This window comes from Stegodyphus dumicola, chromosome X1 (assembly GCF_044657685.1).
Source record: "Stegodyphus dumicola isolate Sdum_Otavi_A_Nest chromosome X1, ASM4465768v1".
NCBI classification, from domain to species: Eukaryota; Metazoa; Arthropoda; class Arachnida; order Araneae; family Eresidae; genus Stegodyphus; species Stegodyphus dumicola.
Window position 1 is genome coordinate 34,627,914 of NC_140780.1, and position 27,877 is coordinate 34,655,790.

The 27,877-nt window shown below is 33.0% G+C and overlaps 1 protein-coding gene across 1 annotated transcript; it reads right to left on the reverse strand.

Moving 5' to 3' along the window:
• Nucleotides 1–48: 48 nt before the first annotated feature.
• Nucleotides 49–27,877, reverse strand: LOC118179980 (uncharacterized). Its single transcript, XM_085807044.1, has 8 exons — nucleotides 27,576–27,877; nucleotides 23,625–23,729; nucleotides 17,612–17,750; nucleotides 17,341–17,417; nucleotides 11,041–11,235; nucleotides 2,691–2,862; nucleotides 2,458–2,549; nucleotides 49–343 (listed from the first exon to the last, which is right to left on the reverse strand). Exons 1-8 carry the CDS (start codon nucleotides 27,784–27,786, stop codon nucleotides 63–65), a joined length of 1,272 nt encoding a protein of 423 aa, XP_085663170.1. The 5' UTR covers nucleotides 27,787–27,877; the 3' UTR covers nucleotides 49–62.

Genomic DNA, 27,877 nt, shown 5'->3' on the forward strand with positions numbered 1-27,877 from the left:
AAAATTGATTGTGAATGTAATAAGATCTATGAATAAATTTACAAGGAAAATGCCTTGCTTTTTTAATCATAGTCGCTATAATTATCGATCATACTTGAATCATCAATGATAGTTGTGGTAGATAATCCTGGCTTCACAGTAAGTCCCTGCAAAAGGTTTAAACAGAAGGTTTCATGCTCATTTGTTTTGCTAAATACTGTGGAAATAATTTCTCCTTCTTCATCAATGCAGAAACAGTAGTTCCTTTCAAAGCACTGGGCAAGGATGTAATTTCCATAACTTTTGCAGTTGAATGAAGGGTACTGGGAATGGGAAGACAAACTTTCGATGTCACGAGCACAGTCTGCGGGAAGAAAAAGAATTCTTGAGATTATTATCTACTGAGAAGAATTCTGACAAACTCATTGGACTGGATATCTTTAATTTTTCTTTTTCTTTTAAATACTTAAAGTTTCTTTTTCAAGTTCTAAGACACTTTAAAATAATCTTATAAAACTGCAAATATATTGTATTCAAACAGTGTTTGCTGCGCATTTCACGTAAATCCGTTACATTGCATATGCGTAATATTTTGAAAATTGAAACAATTGTAATATTTAGCCATACCAAAGAAATAAACACTGATCTTTACGGGGTGCTATATTTATGAGTGGGCCGCATGCTTAAGTGCACACAGTTCTAGGCACATTTTTGTTGTTCTCTTAATCCTGTGATTATTCATTTATGTGTAAGAGCTCGATAAACCTGAATGATGTATTGCTTTATTTCCAATTTTTCGCTAAAATTGCTGTGTTGTTGGAATTTAAATTAAATCGCGATGCTGAAGTCTAAATTTAAGGTATCCGATTGGCAGTTGTTTTAAGGAATACTTTTAGCAGATCCCCAAAATATGATTTTCTGCATGCTGCGGTAATAAACTTAAGGTGAATGCAATTTTATATTCAGTGTTAAGTACTGTGAATGCGATTACAATCAACACAATTTTATATCCAGTGTTACGTATTAGGGAAAAAAAATCTTCAGCAAGTTCCGTCTTTGTTAACAAGTACAATCTCATGGATAAGATGTAATACAATATATATGGGATGATACAATTTAGTTTGGCAGTCGCGAACTTTTCAAGAATCCCCAAATCACTTGATATTCCAAATATATCTTTATTACTTGTTGCACCCCACAATTTTGATGATGGCGCATTACATTTTTAACCAAAGCAGAAAAGCAAAAGCCGTTCTTCAGCCAGCAAGCACAAGCAGAGAAAGAGGGTGGGGTAGGGTTGCAACAATATTTATAGTAAAATTTTTCGTTAATCTGACTTTTTCGTTAATCTGATTGGCTAAAACGTATAGGCAATGCAGAAGTTTCAAGATGGCATAATGCGGAAAACGTTTTCAGATATGACGCAGTTTAGAGAAAGTTATTACTAGAGACAAAGTACGCAAATTAAAAATGTGCAATTAAGAGGCATTTTAAATTATAATTTTGATTTGCATTTTTTTATCTTACATATAAAGATATGTAAAGATTTGTAAATTTTGTAATTACTGTAATTTTTATATATGATGTAAATTACTTGTATCTTCTCGCATTCTGTTCTTTTACTAACAAATGGGCTTATTTCAAATTTCTAAGACTAGTAAACACCCCTCTGTTAGTGAGGATGTCCTTTTCTTTGAACAATTAAGACCATTATCCCGAAATAAATTAATATCTTCTGTTTGATCAAATTCTAAAAGACAAATCTAACTAGGCAGCAAGTTTCTCTCGTCAAATTTATGGTAGCACGCATATCAATTCATTTTTCCGCCTTTCAAAAACAGCATTTTTTAGATTTATCTTAACATCAAGTTATTACGGACCTAAACGCCAGTAATATGGGGCTTCGCTTAGATCTATTCTGTATAGGATCAAAAGATGATAACGCAATTTTTCTATGCTCATGAACATTTTATTCCATGCGAGTGCTTTGTCTCTTTCCAGATGTTAATCTGAGAGACAAGCAATGCATTCGTAACGTAAAAAAAAAAAAAAAAAAAAAAAAAAAAAAAAGAATTTCTACATTCTCTAATGTGGAATGTTAAATCTAAGGGGAAGTATTTTTATCGTTGCTTCTCGTAATTTAGTTTTAATAGGCAGCAGAATCTTTCGGTGATTTACGCGTCTCCTGTATAACTGGATTAAACATAACTGGCATTTGGTGATCAGGATTATTTCAACATATTATTAGGGAGTCATTATCAGCCATTTAAAATATCGTTGTTCTATTTTTTGAAATAATTTTTGGAGTTATTTTAACAGTATTGTGTTATGCTGAAAGAAGTTTTGTTTGCGGATATCCGATCTTTTAGACATATAATAAAGTCGACACATAGTTATTAGTATAAAGCAATGACTAATGTTATAGGTTCTAAATAAGAGTTTATCATTTTAATAATAGGGTATTTAAAGTAAACTTACTGCATGTCATTTCAGTTTTCAATGTTTCATGTTGTTCCACTGCAATAAAGTAGCTTCCGATGCCTACTCCGCTTCTATCTGTGCAAACGCAACTGAAATATTTAAGATTACTTAGCGAAAACAAAATCAGAGTGCATTCACAGAAGGAATAAACAAAATCATACATTCCAATACTCAACTAAAAATAAGCATATCAGTTTCAGTCTATTGAAGATGAATATTGAATTTATTACTTGGTTGTATCGCACTGCTTTGAATAATATGTTCCATCGGGATCACATCTGATACTTTGCAATTCCTTGACATCAATTCCTTTCAAGTGAAACTGATAGCGTAACTTCCGGGATCTTTGAAGCTCTTTCTCACAGGGTCTAAGATAGTGCTTGTTGATATTAGTGTCACGGCCTAAGAAAATGATAATCGATCAAATCCTGCAAAAAATGACATTTTTCGGGAATATTGAACCCAAACTAAATATAAGATTTTAAAAATGGTAAATTATTTTAATTTCAGATATTTCTTTATTTTCATACTGCATAAATTTCATTGTCTCAATGAACAACAGAGAAAACTGAAGTTTACCTAAAAGCTCTATTTCATTTCTCAAAATTATTAAAATTTTTTTGTAAATAAGTTAAGAAGCGATCTCATTGTTTTTTCATGAATTAGAAGCATATTTGCCAAAAACGACCATTTCCCAAAATTTCCTACCGAGCATACAATTTGACATTTCTGTAAATTTCAGGTATTGTCATTTCATTAAATTCAAAGACTTTTTGAAATTTCATAAAATATTACTGGTAACACATGTCGTTTATTATACAAAGTTTGATATAAATTACATATATATTTTAATTAAAAGAGAAATTCCTTCACAATGAGTGTTCCTTACTAAAGTTGCAGAAATTATTTTATATCATCAGTCAACCCATGGGCTACTATAAACATAAATCTGATGGGTATTGAAAAGTATTATGGATGGTCAGTGTAAAGAGGGATAAAAAGTAAATTATGTCTTACTTTAATTCATTTGTATTTTATGTGTTAATACAATTTTTGTATTAACACAGATTTGTTAAAACTTTTATGTATTCATTTTTAACAATTTGATATTATTTACTAATTAGCCTGAAGTTCTAACTAAAGCCTTTATTGAAATCTGTAATTACACCTGTAATTTGTAATTAAAAATAATAAACAGGAACGTTACACTTGATGTAAGGGAAAACACTGATCAGCAAACATAATTAAAGCTAACTTAACTTTTGGTGTTACAATAAACTAGAGTACTGGAGAGAAATGCGAGTGTACGACGCAAATAATTATTTTATCAAAGGCTTTAGGACATCTGCTTTTATCTTCAGAATGTATAGATTGTCATGATACATATTGAAACATGTCAAGATTCATTAAAGTGAACAATCTGGTTCTAGTTGAGCATAAATCATACAACTAATATTAGATGCAGATTTGATGAAGTTCCCGAAATTCAAGGGCTTTCATTATAAAGTATTGAATAAGATTAAAAAAGGTCCTTGCTGATATTTTTCTTAAGCGTGTATGAAAAACTCCATATTCCGATATTAATATCTCAAGAGATATTTCTCTTACCTAAGTAGGAATTATGATCGAATTACAGGTGAAATAAGGCAACTGATACTCAAATATGGCAGAAGTATCCAAGTAAGTTTTTTATAGCTGTGATAGATATTAGAATCTTCGTATTCTGTAATTTATTATTATTGCCAGAGAACGAAGATATCATGCTATGTACTAAATTTACTTTAAACTCATTTACATACTTCAGTTTAATTTCAATTTTGTAAGAATATTACACGAAAATTTATTTCTGCTAATGTTTCCGTTGAAGGAAATAAACATCTTGGGGGGGGGGAATCAAAGAATCCCAAACCAATACTTCCATAACAATAAAACCTTACGTGAAATAATTCAAATAACAATGCTGAAATGAACTACAATTTCTTGCTATGCTCAGTTTTTATCGACGTTTCTTACCTCATGCTGCGACCAAAGAAGCACCTCTAAATTCTTTTTTGGTTGGAAGCAGAAAAAACGATAAACGTGTTATAACCTGGACCACAGAATCTCGCAAAACGTCCCAAAAATGCGAAAATGATTTAATTTCGGTAACCAATTTACATTATCCTTCAGCATCTAAACCATTATCACTCTACGTTGACGCATCAACAACAGGTATAGGAGCAGTTTTACAACAGAAAGATCAAGAATTACGGAGACCACTTTCATATTTTTCTAAAAAAACTCTTACGAGCACAAATCAGATACTGCACTTACGATCGCGAATTATTAGGAATTTATGAAGCTGTCAAATATTTTCGACATATGCTAGAGGGACGCGTTTTCATGATCTTCACAGATCACAAACCTTTAACTTATGCTTTTCAACAGCGTTAGGATAAAGCTTCTCCTCGTCAAATGAGACACCTAGACTTCATAGGGCAATTTTCAACAGATATCCGTTATATTGAGGGTTCGCAAAATATTGTTGCAGACACCTTGTCTCGTATTGAAGAACAAGCCGTTCCTTCGCCAATAAACTTTGCTGCCTTAGAGAATGAACAACACCGGGATTCAGAACTACAAACCCTCTTGAAAAGCAAATCTTCCACCAATCTCAACTTGCACCCTATGAAGCTGTCAGCTGGAAAAATCACTTTATTGTGATGTTCAGGATTCAAGATTTCGACCTTATGTTCCCTCCGGGTTTCGTCGTGCTATTTTTAATCAGTTACATCGTCTGTCACATCCTGGCATCAAGGCTTCGAGGAAACTGATGCAGCAACGTTTCGTATGACCTAGCATGCAAAAGGACATAGCCAACTGGACACGTTCGTGCTTGGATTGCCAAAGATCTAAAATTTTCAGACACACCGCCGCCAGCCATCTTAAAAATTTTAATTTGCCCTCATATCGCTTCAATCACGTGCACCTCGACTTGGTCGGGGGGCATTGACGCATTCTAATTGATATTCCTATATTCTTACTTGCATTGATCGATTTACTCGCTGGCCCGAAGCCGTTCCTTTGGTAGATATTTCAGCTGATACGGTGGCAAAGGCATTTTACACCGTTTGGATTTCTCAATTTGGAGTTCCGGAGCAGATTTCTACTGACCAGGGGCGTCAGTTCGAGTCCAAACTCTTCACGTCTCTAACTAGGTATTTAGGCACTTACAAAGTGAGAACCAGCCCCTACCATCCAAGTTCCAATGGAATTGTCCAGAGATTTCATCGCTCCTTAAAACAATCAATTCGATGCCACACTGCATTATAGTGGACTGATGTGGTATCTACTGTACTTCCAGCTCTTCGATCAGCGTTAAAAGGGGATCTCAATGCCTCTTCTGCCGAACTGGTATATGGTACTAATCTCCGTTTGCCTGGGGATTTCCTACATTCAGTCAATCCATACCTGCAACGTATATCCTGTTACATTCGTGCATCAGCTTAGAAAATTGCGACCAGTTCCTGCCAACGCTCATTGCAAACAAATTGTGTTCGTGCATAAAGAACTTAGAAACTCATCTCATGTTCTTCTCAGATGTGATGCTTCAAAGCATTCTCTCGCACCACAATTTTCAGGGCCACATCAAGTGCTAGCTGGAAACAAAAAAACAAAAAAAAAAAAAAAAAAAAAAAAAAAAAAAAAAAAAAACATTTAAAATTTTGGTCAACGAAAAAGAAGTCGTCGTTAGTATCGACCATCATAAGCCGGCATTTATCTACACACCAGAAGCCACTGGAGCGAATGCGTCTTCACCATCGCAAATTCCATCTCAAGATCCACATTTATCTCCAACGGACTTCAGTGCAAACTGTTCCAAGCCTTCGACAGAAACCACGACTTCCGACTTATCAGATGCTATGACAAGAACACGCTCGGGTCGTAGAGTTCGCATCAACCCAAAGTATTTGTAAGGAATCATTAGCACTGGAGGGGGAGGTACTGTGGCGACCTGCCTACTACAACTCAACGCTGCCAGTCTGGTAACTCATAGCAACGAAAAACAAAACAATCATTATTCTATTGTTAATATTTTATTAACGATCTGTTTTTGTTATCCTAGTTACCTGTTCAGCTACTCTTTATTTTATTATTGTTCAAAACGGCATCTTATACAAATTAAATTATTTTTATTTTTATTATGTTAAAAGCAGCGTGTAATTATCTGTCTCGAAAATTGTACTACCATACTAAGTATCAGCTTGCATCTGAGCTAAAGTTAGATCATACTACTCATAGATTAACTCTTTATACGTAGCATATTTTATAGAATAAGTAGTTCACAATTCTGGAATTACAGTTATTTCTCTTTATAATGCATGTACCTTACGCATGCAGCATGCTGTTCTAGTTGGGGGGGGACTGACTGTATGTTCCTCGATATTTTTTTAAAATCAGAGAGTAGTTGATCCTAATCAAGTTAAGAAAGTAATATTACGTACATATGTGGGTACGAAATTCTGATCTGAAAATAACATTCATCGTCAAAACTCTTAAGTTGCATCAAAAAGTATATGCTTTACAGATAATTTTAAGTAAAACAGATGAATTGTCATATGAAAGAGAGAAAGAGAAATATCGTCGGATAAATTAAAGGGTACCGCCTTGTTAAAATATGCAAATGATAGGAAAAAGGGTAGAAATGGTGAAGTGGTATAAAAAAATATATATGAAATTTGATTAAAGGTAATTTCAGTCATATTTTTCTTCCAAAGCAGAAAACACCTGAAGCTTTCACTAATTTATTACGCAAGTAAAGTAGAACGATTACAATTGCTCGGATAATTTTTTTTAAATCTTTGTGTAACTAAAAGCATCAGGATTTAAGTTCTTATTCATATTTAAGAAACAGACAGAAAGACCTGATTTTCTCATTTTTTTCTGATTTTCTGTTGAATGAGAATGAATTTCCATCAACAAAACTTTCTACGTTTTTCTTCATCCTCATTGGCGAAGCTTGAAGAAGTAGTACAATAGAATGATTTCTTGCCACATTTTCGCTTTACAATTGAATAACGGCTGTAATTGTTACGTAAGTTATCAAAGCATTCTTTTCCAAAGGGTTCATTCTTTTCTGTTGTTAATCGCAATCATAATTAGTTTGCTTTGCACCTTTTCTTTTTTGATTGATTTACTTTATAGCTGACCTAGGAAAACCTAGGAAACATTTTGGTTAACATGGCTGTCATTCAGAACTTATTCCTCAAAATTAACAGCTTTTTAATAATGATGATAATAATAATAATAATAATAATAATAATAATAATAATAAAAGGTATTTCTACCGCTTTCCTAGCGTGCATTCGTGATGTAGTGGTTCTGTACGCTGGGTCGGTCTTTCAGAGGACCGTGGTTAGATTCCCGGCGAAGGAGTTGCATATTTTTCATCTCTCCTGCTTCCAAAATATCTAATGCCTCTACAATAATAATAATAATAATATATTTTTTATATAATTTTTAATAAGATTAAACTCAATTTGACTTGCACCGATCTCTAATATAGCCTTAGAGACTACCTAACAAACTTTTCATTTTGCCTATCATAACCAAATCTTAAATGAACATAACAATGTAAAACAACAAAACAATTTATTTTAAACTTCCATTTAATGTACAGAACCAAAATTATTAACAAAATTAATTTTTTTTGGTGAAATTGGCGAATAACAATGATTGAAAGTATTTACAAGACAAAATTTAAATTAAAATCTTAAAAAACCGGCGTTGCTATTGCACGACTACTAACTTAAGTTTCAATGAAAGACAACAAAATTTAGAAACAGAGCTCAAGGAGGACATAGGAGTATCATTAAAGTCGGGCCGGCTGATGTTGCCAAACTTCTATACATTCTCTTTCTTATTTAAAGCTCTCTTCATCTATGCAGTTTTGTTGAGTTGACAAAACAGGAGATGTGCAAAAAAGATTTTAGCGTAAGAAATTACGTATTAATTAAAACAAACTTTACATTGTTACTTCTATGTTTTCCGTAAATTTGTACCATTTTTACGTTGTTGTTTTGTTGAATTTTGAGATGTGCAGAATAATTTCGACAAGTTTTTGCTTATTTATCTGTTTTGTCTGCTTACCGTGGTACGTTGCATGAAATACAGTCTAATATAAAAATTATGTATAACTCGGATCACCGAAATAACAACAAGATATTAAGCGGGAAGGTTATGCTTTAAATACAAAACGACTAAAGATAAGAAAAGTAATCTGAGATGGATCTTTAGGATCATAAAGTAAATCAAGAGATTTCTTTGAAATTATTTTGAAAGCTAAGCTCATATTTCTTTCTAAATAACTGTAACTCCAAAATAAAAATTTAATATTGAGAGCAGTAAATAACAGCTGAGAAATTTCAGAGCATTTTTTCTTACAAAATAGAAAAACCATTGATTTTCATTTGTCTGTTGTGGTTGAACACCACTTCCACAGTAAATAGAGGTTGTGAAAAATTTCCTGTGAATTTTTGGGAAATATAAAACCCAGAATAATAACGATTTAAATTCATACGGATATGAAATGGATGTATAAGTGTAACTGGAATTTGGAAAAACACAATTTTCGTAGCATGATATAATGTATTTTCAGAAAGAAAAAAGAGTGTTTGTGTTACATCATGTAGATAGTAATATTTCCTTTAGTCACTTAAGAAAATTTGTTTATTATACACGCATAAAAGACCACCTCAAACGTGCCACGAAAAGGTATATTTTCAGAAAAATATATTTGCGTACGATTTTCGTAAACTTCTGTCAGGAGCATTTTTGAACATAAATGCAAATTATTTAATAAAGTATAGAGCAAACACGTAACAGATGTATTTAGAAATCATGTGAAATAGTGTAGTTTCAAATAGCACTTTTATATGATCGTGAAGAAGTTTTTTTAAATATTTTATAGTGTAATCAAGAGAGAAAAATAAAAGTAAGTGGAGTTTTTTGAAAAAATATTTTCATGTGTAGGGAAAGTAGCAACAATTTGTAAATTTCGTAGAGAAAATACACTTTCGAAATAAGTTTTAATTTCGGCTGCCTTAGTGAATTTAACAAAAGAAAATGGGCTGGTCAGAATTGTTGATATAAGAAGCAGGGTACATACTCTCACGAAAGGAGAAGAAATTATGTTCATAAGCGATTGTGTAAAGTTTCGTCGATAAGAAACAGGTTTTAACTGGATTAAACAATTTGATAGCAAGCACAGAGATAAATCTAATAAAGTTCAAGCTACAAGTTATTTAATATTCTTTAAATATTTAAGAGATTTAAAGATTTATTCTCAATTTCTACCGTAAAAGTTTGGATGCGCTAGGACCAGAACCATAAGCTTGAGCTATGAAGTAGAAACTGGTTATAACTTAGAGAAATAAGCAATGAAATTAAAATAGTATTCCCAGAATTTTATCGACAAATTTTTAGCAGATTACGTTAGGTTAGCTTATTTGAATAAGGTAAAACTAAGAAAGCTATCTTGTCAGGACTTGTGTTTCTCTTGATTTGCTTTGGAAACATGATGTGTCCTGAATAGGAACAGGGAGCTTATTCAAGCTATGTTCAAGATTTGTGAGTAACAGACGACACAAGCAGGAAGGGTATACGAAACCCTTTATTTTCTATACTTTTACAGGTACTCCCGAACTTCGGGATACAGAGACCAACCACTTGTAGTCTGAACGTAAGAATATAAAACTACTAACTAAAACTCTAACTAAAAGCTAACTTTGAATTAGTATACAAATGCCTAGCACTAAGACTGGCCTTTATTTAAAAGAGTACGTATGTAGTACGCCGAGCTGCTGAAACTACAATACGTTTTCAAATATCAAGAGGGCTAAACCTCTTGCCTTAAAGGCAACCAGCAACCGAGTGAAAACTCGTAAAACTGCAGTGGCAAGCGGCTTGCTTCCTAAATTTCCTCATCTCTCTCTAACTCTTGGCAAAAAGCCACAACTTAAATACTTGGGCGTTAGCAAGATAATTTGCGTAAACAAGTTAAAGCATTTAATTCTGGCCGGAAGAAAATAAGAAGTGATAGTACAGTTTTAAAATAAAATAAACGTTAGTAAAACTTAGAATCCTTACAATCTGCCTAGGAGAAGGGATGCTTTCGTGGAGGACTTTCTGAGGCAAACTGATTCGTATTCACGTCACACATGGGAAAATCCCCGAAAACCATTCACGCAACCAGGTTCGAACTACCGGCAACTGGTAAGGCTATTTCTAATAGAAAATTCAACAAGTGGCCCGTCAGAGGAATTTAGTTGCATTGGATATGTCCTGAGAATCATGAAAGATTTCTCAATAAGAATACGATTTTTTAAATGGCTTCAGAAAAGCCATGGCTGTTGAATTATATTTGCTTTCTGCAACCATGTAGTTTAGAGCTTTGATTGCAGTATCTGATGTTGTGATTTGATAATTTACGGCTGTTGTGTCGAAACTTTCGACAGATGTTAAAATCGGAATTTCGTACTGTTACGAAGATTTTACGGTATAAGTTTACAAGTTATAACAAAAATTAGGAAACATACTTACCACAAGGAAGTTTATCTAAGTGTGTTATTTTGACTATTCTACTTTCCACTTGCCCTGTGTTGAGATTTGCGCAGTAACAAAGATCATCAATGCACTGCAGTCTGTCGAAATTTCCATCGGAAGTACAGTGTTCCTGAGGTTTCGTCATGAAAGCTTCGTTCTGTTTCATCAGTTTATCCACGTGCCTTGAACATCCTAAAATAGTTTTATAAAAATTGTAGTTATATAAACATGTCAGGTGAACTTTGAAGATAAGTCATGTGAGTGCACCATTATAATGCAATCACTTATAACATAGCTTACACACTACAGATGACATGGAATCGACTAAATATTCAACTCCTTATATTTCTGTAGTAGCAAACAGTTTCTTTTCATCCTTTTCAACGGCTTGCTGATTAATAGTCACAGGCTATGTTGTGTAAAGTATTAAAAAACCACGCAGAGGTGAAAAATGAAAATAAAAACGTAAATAATTTATATATATATTTTGTATTACTCCGTAACATGTTTTGTAAAAGACTATTAATAGTTCTTTAGGTTATCCTGAAATTACAGGACGAAGTCGCACGTATGTCCGGAAAAGAACTATAAAGTAAAAAGAGGGAGACTGGTCGAAACTAAGTGTCTGAGGATGAAGAGAAATTCTGAACACAGTTGCTAAAGGAAACACACTGAAAGAAATCAAGTTGAATTCCAATGTAAGGGGCACTAAACATGCTTTAAAAAATTCCGTAAACACTGGGAAGCGTATTTATTCCCAAAATGAAGTGTCATCAGGAAGGGTAATTTTAACGATAGAGTAACATGAAAGAATCCATTCATGAGTTTTCAAATTAAAGAAAGCATTTAGAATTTGATAAATCGCATCAATTACAGACACAGAATGATTGAAGAGAGTTTAATTTCAGTGACGAACGCAAATTAAATACATGTCGTAGATATGATAGCAAATAACATGCAACAAAATAGTAACATTTCGTAATTATCAGAAACAGAAGAAAATGTTTTATGTATTCAGTTTTTTTAAGCAAAAAGGCTGAGAAAAGATAGTTTAAATGTTACACTTAGTTTTAATTTTCAAGGATTTTCCTTTCAGTTTTCTGCATTATTATCAGAAATGAAATTATTCATTAAGTATATGAAATGAAAGCACCATCTTCGTATTTATTAGAAGTTACTTATTTGTTTTGAAAATTACATTTATCAATAAAACGTTGTGTGTATTCTGAATTTTTTGGAGTCACTGTGTGAGATTTTGTCTTAATTAATTATTCTGATTTGAGATTTCACTTTAAATTCTTCCTTCCGTAGTCCTCATCAGAATGCAAATTGGTTGTTGTGTATTTAAGCATAGAATTTGAATATTGTATATTTAGAGCTGATGGCAGCCTCGCCTTGTAGTACGTACTATCGTCAGCTCTGTAAAGCTCTGTAATCTGCTTTCACTATCTTGCTAACCGAGATTTAAATACGCGCCGTCAATTACTTAAGCCGGTTTGAGTAGTGAATTTTGTGTGTAGCCTAAGACTACGTTGTCTAAATTTAAATTTAAAGTTCATCTTATGTTTTTTAAATACCCGCTCGTACAGCACGTTCATCTGTACATTAGTAATACCTTTTGCTAATTTAAAGAATTCAATCAAAAGGTTAATTTAAACTTTCTAAGACTTGCCATTTGAATTCAGGCTGGAGCAATAAGTCACTTATCAGTTTAGTAGGCTCTGAAGGATCCTGAGTTAAGATTCTAGGCATAGATTCTAGGCATAGATTCTAGGCATAGATTCTAGGCTAATGCCCAGCTCTCTCACGAACAATGCCGGGAGAAAACGCAACTTTTAATCTGCGCCTCCTCCAAGACTCCAAGGTCCTGCAGCATCAGAAAGTCTAATGGAAGGATTCGTATTTAATCGTGCATACTATTCTAGCATTGATGGAACCATCTAGTAGTTTCTGTGGTAGAAATTTGGTGTTTACGTTTTTAGAAAGTCTAGAATCGTATTTTTTTATTATACTCGGTTGAAGAAGTACAAAAGGTAGCTACAGCAACCGCTGAGCTACGAGGTCAAATACTGAGTTTGTATAAAGTGATCGGAAAGTACCTCCTAGGTGAACCAGGTAGTGAGAATTAAAAGTTTGATTATATAAAACTGCATTTTTCAGAGCATGTGGTTAAGGTACGTTAAAGATAGGGTCAAATTGGAAGCAGAACTTTATGGTGCTAGACGAACACAGATGAGTTAATTGATTTTATTCTAGGAAAAGTTCAGGCGGTGAACTTGTGGTATGGAAAAAAACACCTGATACAGGAGTTATTGAGATTATATTACCTAGGATACTGCCACATATAATTCACTGCAGTATTCCCATTTATACACAATGTAGAGGGCGATACTCGTATCTTCTGTAAGCACATGCACTGGAATGCTAATCATTTGCATATCCCAACATTTTTTACGCAAATCTGACATTGTTTTAATGCCTCCTTCATGGTGTAGCAATTTTAATGTCTACCAGTCTATTTAGCTCCTTTTCATAGAAAGCGAAGAAACTTATGCTTTGATTTTCCCAAATAACAAGGTTATCAGTACTTTAGTTCATTTAAGCCAGGTATTCCATCACAGCTTTATTCCTGTATCAACCCTTTTCAAAAGAATGTTTTTCTTCATGGACCTTTTTGCATTTTTCTTTGTACAAGTAATATACAACATAGTAGTGCGGAAGGGGTGAAATAGCAGTTAGCTTAAAGTAATTAACATATCTAATTACTGATATCTAATCTATCTAATTAACATATTTAATTACTGTTATACAAGACGATGTTTGTAATTAGCATGACTATGTTTATGCATAAACCTTGTATGCCCATATTATATTTATATATGGAAGAAATAATCCCTTCTGCTAGGATGACTATTAACATTGTGAGACTTTTATAACAAAGTCAGGTCAACGGTTATCCCCGGCGGCGCTCATTTAGCATCTGGTCTTCTTGTCAAATGTAAAGGGTACACCTACGTACTGATGAAGTAATTACCATTTGAGCATAACTTCTGGTAACAAGTTTCAAATGCCGGGATGGGTGAAAGAATAAGAGCAAGATTTAGCTTGTAATTCACTAGTTTTTCTTTCTTCGTACTTTTTTTGTTGTGTTTTTCTGTGTTCCCGAGTTTTACATTTTTCTGTTTCACTTATTGCTTAAAAATTTTATATGTTTAAAAAATATTAGTCATTAAAAACTATATTAAATAATCATTTTGTATATTTACTCTCATATGTATTTTCTAAGCCTTTTTCCGTACTTTATTGATATGGCTTTACATCAATAAATAGCTAATGATCTATTTTATCAATAAACGTTTTTGTAATCAATAACATCCTGATTATGCAGATTAATTACTGATATACTAATATTCGATTATCGATCCCCAGTGAAACTCTTGGTCATCATCGATCACCAGGAGCAGTCTATACTGACCCCGCTGAGAGCCCTTAATTTAAGCAGTTTTCTGAAAGACTTTGGAATCTTTCTAGTTTCTTATTTTTGTGTCAGTATAAAACTGAGGACGTTCCTTGGATGGATGGAAGCTAGTTTTCCGTAATTAATCTTCTAAAAAATAAGGAACCATAGTGGGCAACAGAAAGGAAGAAGGTATTCTAATAAAATATTAATCTAAAGGCCAAAATATTTGCGCATTTTCTGATGAATTCTCTTACACTGATTATTGTTTTGGCTAGAGGCAATAAATCCAACGAAAATCCAGCTAAATATAACTTTATATGGCATATGATAGCTATCGATCGCAGCGCGTTTATGATATATTTGCATTCCGTAATGGCTTTCGGTTATATTTATTCAGATATTTACTCTCTGTGATGGCTGTTGAACAGGACTATGTCTCGAATCATCACGCTGGCAGATAGCGACATTACCAGTAGGAAATAGATTCATGCTGGAAAAGAAATTAGAAGATAGAAATCAGAAAATAGTATTTAATATGAAGAATTCGTCTACTAAACATCGACTCTCTGCATTTCCATAAGTTTAAGTTAAGACGCTCTGCATTTCCATAAGTTTTTATTTATGTCCTTATTTTGCATAACGTTCGAAACATAACTTCTAGCTTTGAAATTTATTATAAACAAACATATTTATTACATGCAAAGTATAATTCATTTTCTTTTCTTATTATTTGGTTTGACAAAATTAGTTGTCCATGATGGTACATTAAATCTATGGCTGAAATCTTCATAGCAGTTTGAGTGGCAACGTTCTTTTTGCTGCGCAGTGTGCGTATGTGCTCGCCGTAGCCATGAGTATAAAAACTTAAGCTTTTTCGCCGAGGCTTACTCCTCACCTTCCTTTGCCTGTTCATTGCCGATGTCTGGCGTCGGCTCGTGTGTGTTAATGTTAAATATTTAACCTTTTTCGAAATGTGATTTCCTTTCCTAAATGTTTCATAAAGTTGTTTTTAACTGTTAGCTGAAGTTTTATGATTCACAGGCCTTTCTGATACCTTCTGATGGAGTCTAATGGCTATAAACCATAGCCATAAATATTCTAATGTGAATATATTAATTTGATAGTTTCTTAGTCTAGTAAAATCAGAGAAAATATTTAGCACACATGTCCTAATAATTTTTTATATGACGGAAAAATTATTTTAAGAACTCAAAAATAAAAATACAAAAAAGCTTTTTTGTAGTATTAGAAAAAGTATTTTTAATATAACAGAAAATTTATTTATTTAACAAGTTGATTATTTTAATGTATTTATTGTTTTTTTATAATATTTATCCATTTACAGTCCTATTGTATATTTATTTAATTTGTTAGTGGTATAAGCCTCGTGGTATACTTTATAGAACACAAGGCGTTAAAATTAGAGTTCACACACACACAGGGAAAAAAAAAGGCAGATATTAAAGAAATCATATTTAAAGTGATTAAATTACTTATTTTCAGGGTTATCTTTTGAAAATAAGTATTTTAATGGCTTTACACATATAGTTTGCCCAAAAGGTTCGTCGACTAATGTTAATTCTATACTTTTGTCAACTCCAGTGCGGCGCCAAAAAGTGGGAACTTTATCCGGGATGATCTTTACCTTCAATAAAAGAAGGTTTTGTTAAATACGTGTAATAATATAACAACATTTTTTGTACAGTTTTTTCCATGTGTTTGTATGTTTGTGATTGTATTTTGTGCATGCATAGTCTAGATGAAGAACACTGTGTTCATGGAGTAGCTATTTAACATGAAATTACTTGTCGAATTTTGGAAAAAAAAAAAAAAAGGAACAGAAATTCACAAAATGTTAAAATGAATATATATAGAATCTACGATGCAGCGTTTAGTGCCGTTCAGTCCTTTATCTTGGGGTGATCCTCAGTAAAACTCTATCATGGTACCCACACATAACATATATCCTTAAAACGTTTCGAGTTAGTAAAGTCACACTTCACCCCTTAATTTCTCGAAACAGTGTACTTTCAGTAGACAACAAGTTGCTTATTTATAAAACCGTATTGCGTCCCATACTATGCTATGCTTGCCCGGTCTGGGCATATTCATGCAAATCTTATAGAAAAAGATTGCAACAGGCACCAAAATTGTGTCCTAAGACAGATTTCCAATTCGCCTTGGTACGTTCGAAATCAAAGAATTGAGTATAGAACAACTTAAGTGTTTTTACTGCCGGCTCGCCCGGAACTTTTATGCCAACCTTGTTAATATCAACAACCTAGTTATAAGGATTTACGATTACGACTTTAATGACCCAAATAATAGTAAACGTAGTAAAAATAAAAGTTGACCCTTCGCTTTATATAGGTATTTTGTTTACTTTATAAGGAATTATTGCATTTCCAGGGTGTGGTCATGTGGCGTTTGTAAACAGTATGTTTAACTAGCGGTGAAAGATCGGTGATTTGAATCCCGGCAAAGACATAGTCACTTTTCACGTTTTCTCGCATCGAAGAGACTAGTAGTCTTTATAGTTTGACGAGATTTGGTAATTAGATATATGGATCAACCAGAATCCTATCATTTGTAACAATTATAAGCATTTAAATAACAATTATAAGCATTTAAACAACAATTATAAGCATTTAAACAACAATTATAAGCATTTAAACAACAATTATAAGCATTTAAACAACAATTATAAACATTTAAACAACAATTATAAGCATTTAAACAACAATTATAAGCATTTAAACAAGATGCATACACATTCTTACTATTCATAAGAGGCTTATTATTAGACGAAAGAATTATATTTCATTTTCTTTGCTTACCACAAGTCATATTTTCAGACAGAGCGCTTTCTTCTAGTCCAAATAACTTCTTTCCCAAAGAATCAACGCAAATGCTTCTGAAAGCAAAATTATACTTTAATAGGATATTAATGTATTATGTCTTTAATAAAATACCGTTTTCTGATATTTTCAAATGTGATTTTTAATTAAATAGTGTCATAAATTTTATAACGAATATACCCCGTTATTAATTTTTATTCAGTATTAATAATACGCAGTTTCATCTACCAAATCAGTTTCTACTCTTTACTTTTTCTTCTTTTGCTGCTTGGCTTTGAAGAATCCTTGATGATCACATTCCGGAACCGAAATATCGCTAGCATAAATATCTTCTTTCTTTCTGCTTTCGATGTATTGGCGCTGCAACAAACAGCTAAATCTCCCTTCATCTGAAAATAAAAAAATAAAAATTGGAAGAGGTGCTTTTTCGAAAATTTTATATTTTGAATGTAAATAACCATTGCTAGCTTTATTTTAAGTGACTGAAAGTTGTTTGTTTAAGATTAATATTTTACCCGTTTTTCATCTGATGGCATTCCTGAGGAAGCGTTGGCCCACCAGCGGCCGAGCGGTAAGCTCGCTGAACACGGGTAGTTCGGTCCGAGGTTCGAATCCCGCGAACGGGCTGGCTGCATGGGTGTTTTCGTGGTTTTCCCCATGTGTAACGGGTATACAAGCCAGTTTCCCTTAGACAGTCCTCCACGAAGTTATCCCTCCCCTTAGGCAGATAACCCTCGAGGCTTTGCCGTAATTAAATAACCTAACCTAACCTGAGGGAGCGTTAATGTGCCCCAAAATTTTGCAGCTATTCGGAGTAAGATACGAAAATGCAATGGAGAAATCGAAAGAAATATGAAATTGTGTTCTGAGATTATGAAATGCACTGAATAATGTGCCACGAACATAGAAGGCTGACAACCACAGCTTTATATACTTTCATTTTAGAGCTACGAAAGTCTTCGAGCGACTATCAATTATAGGAGTTAGCAAAAATTATTCAAATCATCAGTTCGAACTATCGGAAATTCAGAAAATCAACTCTTTACAATAAGGATATTCCTAACTTTGTTGAAGTTAATAATAACTTCCAGTTCTTGACTTTAACAAAATAAAAATTCAATATTCTTCACAGTTACTTTATGACACAGAATGGAGGGAAACACTAACCCATGAATAAAAATAATCTGAGGTTAGGTTAATCTATTACATCAAAGCAACTCGAGGGAGGGATAGCTTCGTGGAGGAACGTTTAAGGGACCTGGCTCGTATCCACGTTACACATAAGGAAATCACGATAACCAATCATGCAGCCAGCCCGTTCGTCGGGATTCGAACCCAGGTCGAACTATCACTATTCAGAAACTTTATTACTCAACCACCCGCTGGTGGCCCGAATGAGGGACAGACATAAAAGTAAAATTACCTACTCATGTTATTGATTATAAATTTGCAATTAAAATTGTTCCAGCTATCTGAAAAGGATTAATTGACACCTGAAGACAAATTCTACAAAGGGTAATAAATTAGAAAAGTAATAAATTAGTATTCTTACATTTTAGGAATATTTTATGTTATGGGAAATTGAGAAGAACCTGGGCACAAGTATCAGAGCAATCTAAGTGATCAAAATCCTCACAGTTTCCCGTAGAACAGCCTCCTCTACGGCTGGTGTGTATGCAGTACGTTGCCGACCGATGTAACTGCTTACTCAAAAAACTCCAGCCTCACTTAATCTGCATTGCAATTGTCTAAACCATCAGTCGTCAACCCTTAGAGCTTCACGAACCACTTCATATATAATTTTATATTTGGCGGACCACTAATATGAATTTAAAAAAAAGGTAAATACATTTATACATTAATAATCAGAAAACTACACATATTTCCTTCACATTGAAAAATTACATGAAAAGTACAAAAATCTTACTCTTCTTGTACAGAAAGCTTCACATTTCCATATCACTGAAAAGGAACTTTTCAGTGATATGGAAATCACTGAAAAGAAACAAATCGGCAAAGCAAAGCAATATCAATAAACTGATAGTGTTATGCCTCCAATTTTTTATTATTGTAAACATAATAATCATCGCTTACTCAACAATGGCGCCATCGATCAGCAGTTAGACGAAACAAAAACGGAAACTTCCAGTGATGCAATTATAAACAAGAATGCAGATGGTTCTCATAAAAATTCATCAAGTTGCCTATTGACACGGAGAAAAACTGTGTCATTAACGACTACAATAGCATATGTTTGTAATTCAAAAGGAAAGAGAATTCCAGTTCGCGCTAATATTGATAACAGCAGCATATCGCTGGATGCCAACTCTCACTTTCAAATGCCGCTAAATACACCTGCAAAAGGAGCTAAAAAGTACCTAAATTCAGAAGAAATTTTGCTAAAAGTAGTAGCTAAAATTTAAAAGAAAAAGTATAACCCGTATTCTGTAATAGGTTTTATTACTCGTCATTTTTTAACCTGAATCTTCATAAAAATATACATAATGTCCCAATTTATCTGTGGAGCAGCAAAAAGTTATCATGGACCGACTGCTGGTCTAAACAATGAATACCTTGGCAGATATCTGTTTGAAAAGCGCTGTCAATGTATATGTCTCCCGGTTTGTCCATTTGCATTCCATGGTCCATTAACATAATGCATATTAGCTAGTTTCTGATTACTGGATCGAAAATTCTTATCCAACGTCTCGCCTGATATGATACCACAATCCAACACATTACAAACATCGCCCTCTAACTGCTCTTGGTTAGAGACACACAACCGACACTGACATTTTTTAAATAACTCACAGACTTCTAAGGTGACATGTTTTTAATAAAGGCTAAGTGTAGGGTTTCAAAGATTTAATACTAAGAAATCAACCGAAGGTGTTCAATAATTATCTTACCGCTAAAGCTTTTCTCCACCAGTCAAATTCCGTTTAAGCTTAACCATGCATAATTCCGAAACAAATTTAAGAATCACAGGTTATTAGACTTTGATCTTTTTTCAGGCCGGAAAGGGCTGCTAGCTGGTAATGTTTCTAAGTTACAAAAATGTGAAACACTGTTCGAAGACTGGCTTGGGATGGAAGGAGGCATAACACTGGTAAATATTCACGAACGTACGGGTTTTGGTCTATAGCCACCGCGTTACTTGAAAATGGTCTTAGAAAAAGCGTCGTGAGGACGTGAACAATGAAGAAATGCGTACGAAGGGCGAGAAACATGTGATAAAAATGATCCAGATTGCAACAGAAACTGATCGCTGGAAAATTGCTTTCGTGGAAAACTAATATGTTGAGGTATGCGTCATGGATACCTCCAGTGTATGACGCAAGAAATTTAACAAACGCCGTGTTGATTGTACTCGAGATGCATGCTACTCTTTACAACAAGTGCAAATAAAGGTAATTTTTATTCACGGGTAGTGAGAGCAGATGAAACGCAGATTCATCACTGTGATCAATGATGCTTCATCCCAATAACTTCAGAACACAGAAATTTGCTGGCAGCGTTTAAGCAGTACTTTTTGGGATGAAGAAGATCTTTTCTCATTTACAGTTTGGAGTTTATATCACGATAACAGTGTTTATTTTAACACATGTAGCCCTAGCTCACAAAGACCGAGAAAAACGCTTTTGCAAACCAAGCAGAAAAGCATTGTTTTTATTTGACAATGTATCTATAAGCAATATTTAAGTTACTCTGTTCAGTCTCCGACCGTAACGACCACTACTCCCTCACCAACCGTATTCACTACCCGGAGGTTCAAGTGGCTTTTTATACTTAAAAAATCAGAAGTTGCTTCCTTTGCAACAGTCCGCCAGCGGCCGAGCGGTAAAGTGGCTGAGCGCTGGTAGTTCGATTCGAGTTTCGAATCCCGCGAACGGGCTGGCTGCATGGGCGTTTTCGTGGTTTCGATCATGTGTAACGCGTATAGGAGCCAGTTTCCCTTAGAAAGTCCTCCAGGAAGGCGTCCCTGCTTAGTCACATAGCCCTCGAGTGCTTTGCCATAATCAAATAAACCAAATCAAACCAAACTTCTTTTGAAACAATGACGATGGCAAGCAAGACTTTGTTTAGGAATACTTTGAAGGTTACGAAAATGACAGTTTCTTCTGGAACTCGAGGCCTAATTGTCAGAAGTACTAAGTGACTTGCAGTCAAAGAAAAATTACATAGAAAAATCCAAAAGTCATTCTGGATATTTATGTCTGGTATGTATGTATTTATTCTAGATATAAGTATGCAAGAACCAGTTATTTTAAATTACGAATCTATACTGTCATTCCTCTTTTCCCATTTTCCTGCCAGAATGCAAATTTAGCTCGCTTGTATTTAAGTGACGGTTTGAGATTTTTTTTGTCAAAGCGTGTTTTGCTGCTGAATACCGCGTTACTAGTTGTTCTACGATAAGCATTTCCTGTCTACGTCATTGCTTTATTACTGCCGATTAGTGCTGTCAGTAGTGTCTATATTTTTAACAAAAGTTAAAGTTAAAAAAGTTTTTAACAAAAGTTAAAGTTAAAAGTTAAAAAAGTTTTTAACAAAAGTTAAAGTTTTAACAAAAATTTTAGGTTAGAAGTTCTTCACGAAGCACAAAGACATAAAGACGTGTAGCCCTGATGCGCTTTGTTTTAACCAAGTAACCAACCAATCATACAGGTAAATAAAATTGTAGCTGATTATATGATTTAACCCCACAGGTTGTCTTAGCTATTCAGCTCCTTAGTAGCTTATGTGGGAATTAAATAATCTACTGTTACTGTTGTTAGTTAAGGACAAAGATTTTACTTGATCGAAATGCATGAATTGTACTTGTACTTTCCCATTCTATGGCAAAAGTAGTAACACAAATATTATTTTTTTCATTTCAAAAATCAAAACGAAAAACACTATCAGAACTTTAACATCGTAGATAACGAATTAATTGCAACAAGTATGCTGAAGTTGGTTTCAAACATACCATTTCAGAATACTCAAGTGAGGATTAGACGCAATGAACCGTTATATTCTGGCATATAAATTCTGGGATTTTGTCTTTATTAGCTTCAGATTTATCCTTTTCATATAAAACTACCTTGACTTAAACTAATATAAATGAAAGCATGAACTGCCTCCAATCGTAAAAGAATATTTACGTAAAATCCTTTAGCTATTTTAATGATAGACAGAGGAGAAAGGAAGCATTAAAAAAAGACATCACTGCAAAAATAACCAGATAAATTCAAAAACCGTTGAAAAATGTGTTTCTGGCAAGGTCATTTTTCTCATCTCCACTTTGCATATTACATGTGATAGAAGAGAAATGTAGGCAATATCTCATGCTCAAAATTGGTGTAATTTTTACGACGGGAATAGGTCATAATTTGAAATCGAGCACAAAAATTTTCAGAAGGTAATGTCGAGGAAAAACATTGTGTATTACTGATAAATTCGTTATGTTATTAATTAGACTGCTCGACTTAGGAGCTTTAATTACTTAATCAATCACTGCGTCGTTAGTAAGGCAACGTACTTGCTGCTTTATTTATTAGGGAATATTAAATGGTAACCTGTTCTTAAAGAATCGAGATTTTTTCTGCATTTAAAACTTACAGTTCATTTAGACGTTTATAATGAAGCAATATTATTACATAAGGCAAGAAAATTTAATACTACTAATACTACTAAATATAATACAGTTATATTTAGTTACTAAATTAACTAGTTAATTAGTAGTTTAATACTACTAATTAACTAGTTATTAGTAGTTTAATACTACTAATTAACTAGTTATTAGTAGTTTAATAACTAAATTAACTAATTAAATTAATTAGATTAATCAGATTAATTAGAATTATTAGATTAATTAATTAGATTAATTAAATTAATTAGAATTAATTAAATCAATTAAATAAACTACTAATTAAATAAATTAATTAGTAGTTTAATACTACTAAATATAATACAGTTATTATTTTTTACTTAATCAATCACTGCGTCGTTAGTAAGGCAACGTACTTGCTGCTTTATTTATTAGGGAATATTAAATGGATAACCTGTTCTTAAAGAATCGAGATTTTTTCTGCATTTAAAACTTACAGTTCATTTAGACGTTTATAATGAAGCAATATTATTACATAAGGCAAGAAAATTTAATACTATGTTTTCAAAAATTCACTCATGACTGAAAATTTATCATTGTTCTTGACGTATTTCGAGGTTTAAGAAAATATCTCTCATTGTTGCTTGAGCAGTATATTTTGTAAAAGCATTACCTAAAACACATTTTCCTTCAAAGCATTTTAATCCATGTTGACACTGAGGTGTTGCAATGTTTTCCAGAGGTTTAGGCAACGGCTCTTCACATGTTTCACCTTGCCCTTGGGGAAGAAAAAAAATTTATATACATTGCATCAGATAATACAAAATGTTTTGATACTATGTCACGCAGAATGTTTCTACATTTCAATTTTTTCATTAATGAATTCACTTATTACAGATTACAACAAGTTTAGTATTTCACAATTTATTAATTACATAGAAAAATGCGCAAAAATAGCTGATGATGTGATAATTTTTACCGCCAGCGTATGTGTAAAGGCATATATGCACTGGTGTTCAAAATTAAATTTGCATGCACAAAAATACTGATTTCTCAAAAACCGATATATAAAGTTGATTTAGTTCGGGATGATACATAGTTTCCCTACAACACTATTTCTTCAAATACTGTTGAATTAAACTGAATGAATTTATCTGGGATATTACATAGTACGTCATACAAATACGCCCTGAAAACACTGAATAAGTATGTCAACAACAGAAAGTTATAACAAACAAATTCGAAACGCTATGGGATGACGGAAGTTTAGGAAAAGTGTATATCTCCAAACCAAATGCGGACTTTTTATATTAATAACTTTTCTTAGCTGAGCAAAAGGTTAAAATTATATTAAAAAGTTATTAGAAATATAATTCTAAAGAATATTTTTTTGGGTATTTTGGAGTAGGGATATTGCTTAAATTTATTTTTATTTTCATTACTTAGAACTCGAAACACTGATAAATGCGGATTCTTCTTTAGTATTACATCAGGTTTAACACATAGGTAATTTATTAATAATATTCATCATTATTGGAACTCAAACTAAACACTAATAGACTAGACGGAAACGTAGTAGACGGAAACGTTCGGCAAGCTCATGAAATTTGGGCTCTTGGATATTCCACGTACCGTTCTTCTGATCAGGGATAATTTAATATTTTATTGATTTTTCTAATAGAATTGGGGTTATTGTAATTTTGCAGTTTCTCCAGTATGCTAAAAATGAACTTTGTTGCTGTTGGTCATCAGTTGATGTATATAGTATTATATTTTTAAATAAAAATTTTGGGATGAAATATTCTTTCTCTAAGCATGTTTTCCTGTTCAATCTTTCCCTACCAACAATATTCATATTTAGTTGCTTAATTTCTAAATTGCAACCTCTGGAGATGATATAACTATATTCTTCGGTAGACTCACATCTCTACCATATCCAGCCCTTTCAGATTAGGTTGATTGCTAGTACAGGAGATGTTAAAGACGCTCATGATTTACATAAGTGTTGCAGTGTTACTAATTTGCCTGTCATGAAGCTATTTACGCAAATTTCAAATCTACTGGATGCTTCCTTTATGGTGTTCCGTTTTAGACGGCACAGTTTATTTAAAGACATTATAATATCGCAGAACGTCAATTACTATACGGTGAATTTACAATAACTATACTGTGTTTTTCAAGTGCTTTTCTAAGCGAAACTTAAAATAATAAAATAGCTAATTTTTCTGGTCTTTAGCACAAACTATATGTGAAAGTTCTAAATGAAACTTGAAAAAAAAAAAAAAAAAAAAAAAAAAAAAAAAAAAAAAACCTGAAAAGAAAAGCCGAAAGATTTATTTTATTCGTCCATTGTGTCACAAGAGTAAGAAAATGTCTGATGGACACCGCATGTGGGTGATTCAAAAGATCGTACGACATTTCTCCTATTGCAATTTTTTTCCTAATGGTTATCAGATTAATCTTTCTTGCTAACAATCCCAACCTGAATTCGTAATTAGATTTTCTTCTTCAGACGTATAGTTGTTTAGTCACTGATAATGTGTTTTTCCCACGCATGTGGCTTTATTTGGCCATTTTGTGAAAGCAGACATTGATCTAGACTTTCAAGCTTCAAAGATAATCGTATTATTCCCTCCCAGGAAAATATGTCTTATTTAAATACTGCCATGTAGCACTTACATTGATTTCTATATAACAGATGAAGCTCATATATTACTTTGTAAGGTTATTTTCTCTTTCCTTTCCGCATGCCTTGGTGGTATAATTGGAAGCACACTCGACGCGTATTCGAGAGATCAAGGGTTCGAGTCCCGGCGAGGCCTTGAACATTTTTCGCGTCACCTGCTTCAAAATAACCTAAAATTCTACAGTATCATCCAAACTAAAAAGATGGTGGATGATAATTTGTCACACTAGGATTTGGCGATTGGATCCCCTAACACCCAGTCGCCCTTTAAAGGGGGGATGTATAAAAGATATTTTCTCCTCTTTTCTGCATGCCTTGGTGGCGTAATTGGAAGCATATTCGACGCGTATTCGAGAGTTCCGGGAGGGAAATGCACAATTTTCACGTCTCCTGCTTCAAAAGAAAACCTAATGACTCAAAGAAACTAATGAAATTTGATACAATTAAAGTTTCTGTAAAGGGTTTTCATATGACAGGTATTAATTATGCATGTATTTGATACAGATTAAAATATGTTTCAGTTATATTTTATCATTAAAAAAGCATCTATAGTTTTGGTTTAATCCACTCTGAGGACATATACCATATATACAATGAATTAATTTCTTAGATGAGTATCCTAAGAGATTTTAAATCCTAGGAGACTTGTAATATATAAAAGCAAGTGCATATTTTTGCAACTTTCTATTCCCAGATGATATAATAGTACTGAAAGATTGTTCATTATAACTTACTTTGAATTACTTGTAGGCTAGGCTTCTCATAATACCAAAGGACTTACTACTATTTGGCTATGACAGACGCTTTTATGAAGGATACGTTTTCAGAGAAAGTAACTTGTGTAAACATGGGAATGGAACAATGGAGAGAAAAATCGAATAACATTTTGAACAAAATTTTAAGGCTATAACGCTTTATGGCCTTATGATTGATTTAGAACGATTATTTTACTATGAAAGCTTTATATTTTATATGAGGGGTATTTTTCTGAGCTTTATTCACTTTGAAGACCTGAAGAGAGAAAGGAGGAATTAAGCAAAATAAAATTCATAAGAAAGGATTTATAAGAAAAATTAGATAAGTAAAATAATTATGATCTGAGTATCTGGATTTTATTAAGGGTAAAGCGCATGAGCTTTTGGCCTTTTATAACTGCTGGTCATAGGATCATTAACATAATAATTTAAGATTGGTTATGCCAAAGCATTTAAAGGTCTCTGTTCCTTAAAACAGTGATTAGGTAGTAGCGATTAGTGACTTAAAAGGTAATTTTATGAATGACATTAAACTAGCTTAATTGTAAATAAAAAATAATAAAAACTCCTGGCAAGCAGCCGTTCTATCTCCCCATAATGAAAACGGTTTACATTTGCTTTAAATACTTAGTCATTGGTTGGATATCATAAAGGCGCTTAAGTAATTTGTGCGTGTTATACAAACGATGTTTATTAAAGCTCTAACTTATTCAAGGTGATGCAGTGCATATTCAAGTTGATGCTAATTATGTTATAGCATGATTGCAACTTATTTTCTTTTATCTTCCAAAAGTAACGAAAACATACTTGGTATTTTTGTAAAGAAGCTTCAAAGTAAAAGCTTTTTTAAGGGTACTAAACCGCTGGTAAACTAAATTTGTTTCTTAAAGCCTTAAAATGCTATTTCACGATTTAGGAAGGATGAAAATCTATGTTTAGTTATAAATATTAATCATTGTCTGTTGATGTTGAACAAAATGAAAAATGAAAGAGCTAATACCTTTTCTGCTTCAAAGGAATATTTGTAAAAGATACTGATGTTTGTAAAAGACATAAACTCAAAAGAAATGTTCTTCTCATTCATAAGGTAAGCTGTACCTAAATATTTACCTGTATGTATTGTCACTAGATAAATATTCGATTGCATTATTGTATTTTTGAAATGGGACTAATTAGCACTTACTTTGATATTTAATGCAGACATCACAACAGTTGCAGTATGAACCTTTAGGCAATACTTGGCCGTTGGAACAGTTCTTTATTTCTTCACATATTATAGATTCACAGAAATTTTCATGGCAACGAAATTTCATAAGATTGTTCAGTATATCAATAGTTTGAGCACTTACATGTAAAGAGATAGTAATTTGTATCAATAAAATGTGTCCTAACATAACTGAAATGTAAAATGCTAAAAATACTTAAAGAAAAGTACATAAACACGAATGACGATTTCCATTATCAAACTTTGTATTTTATCGTGAA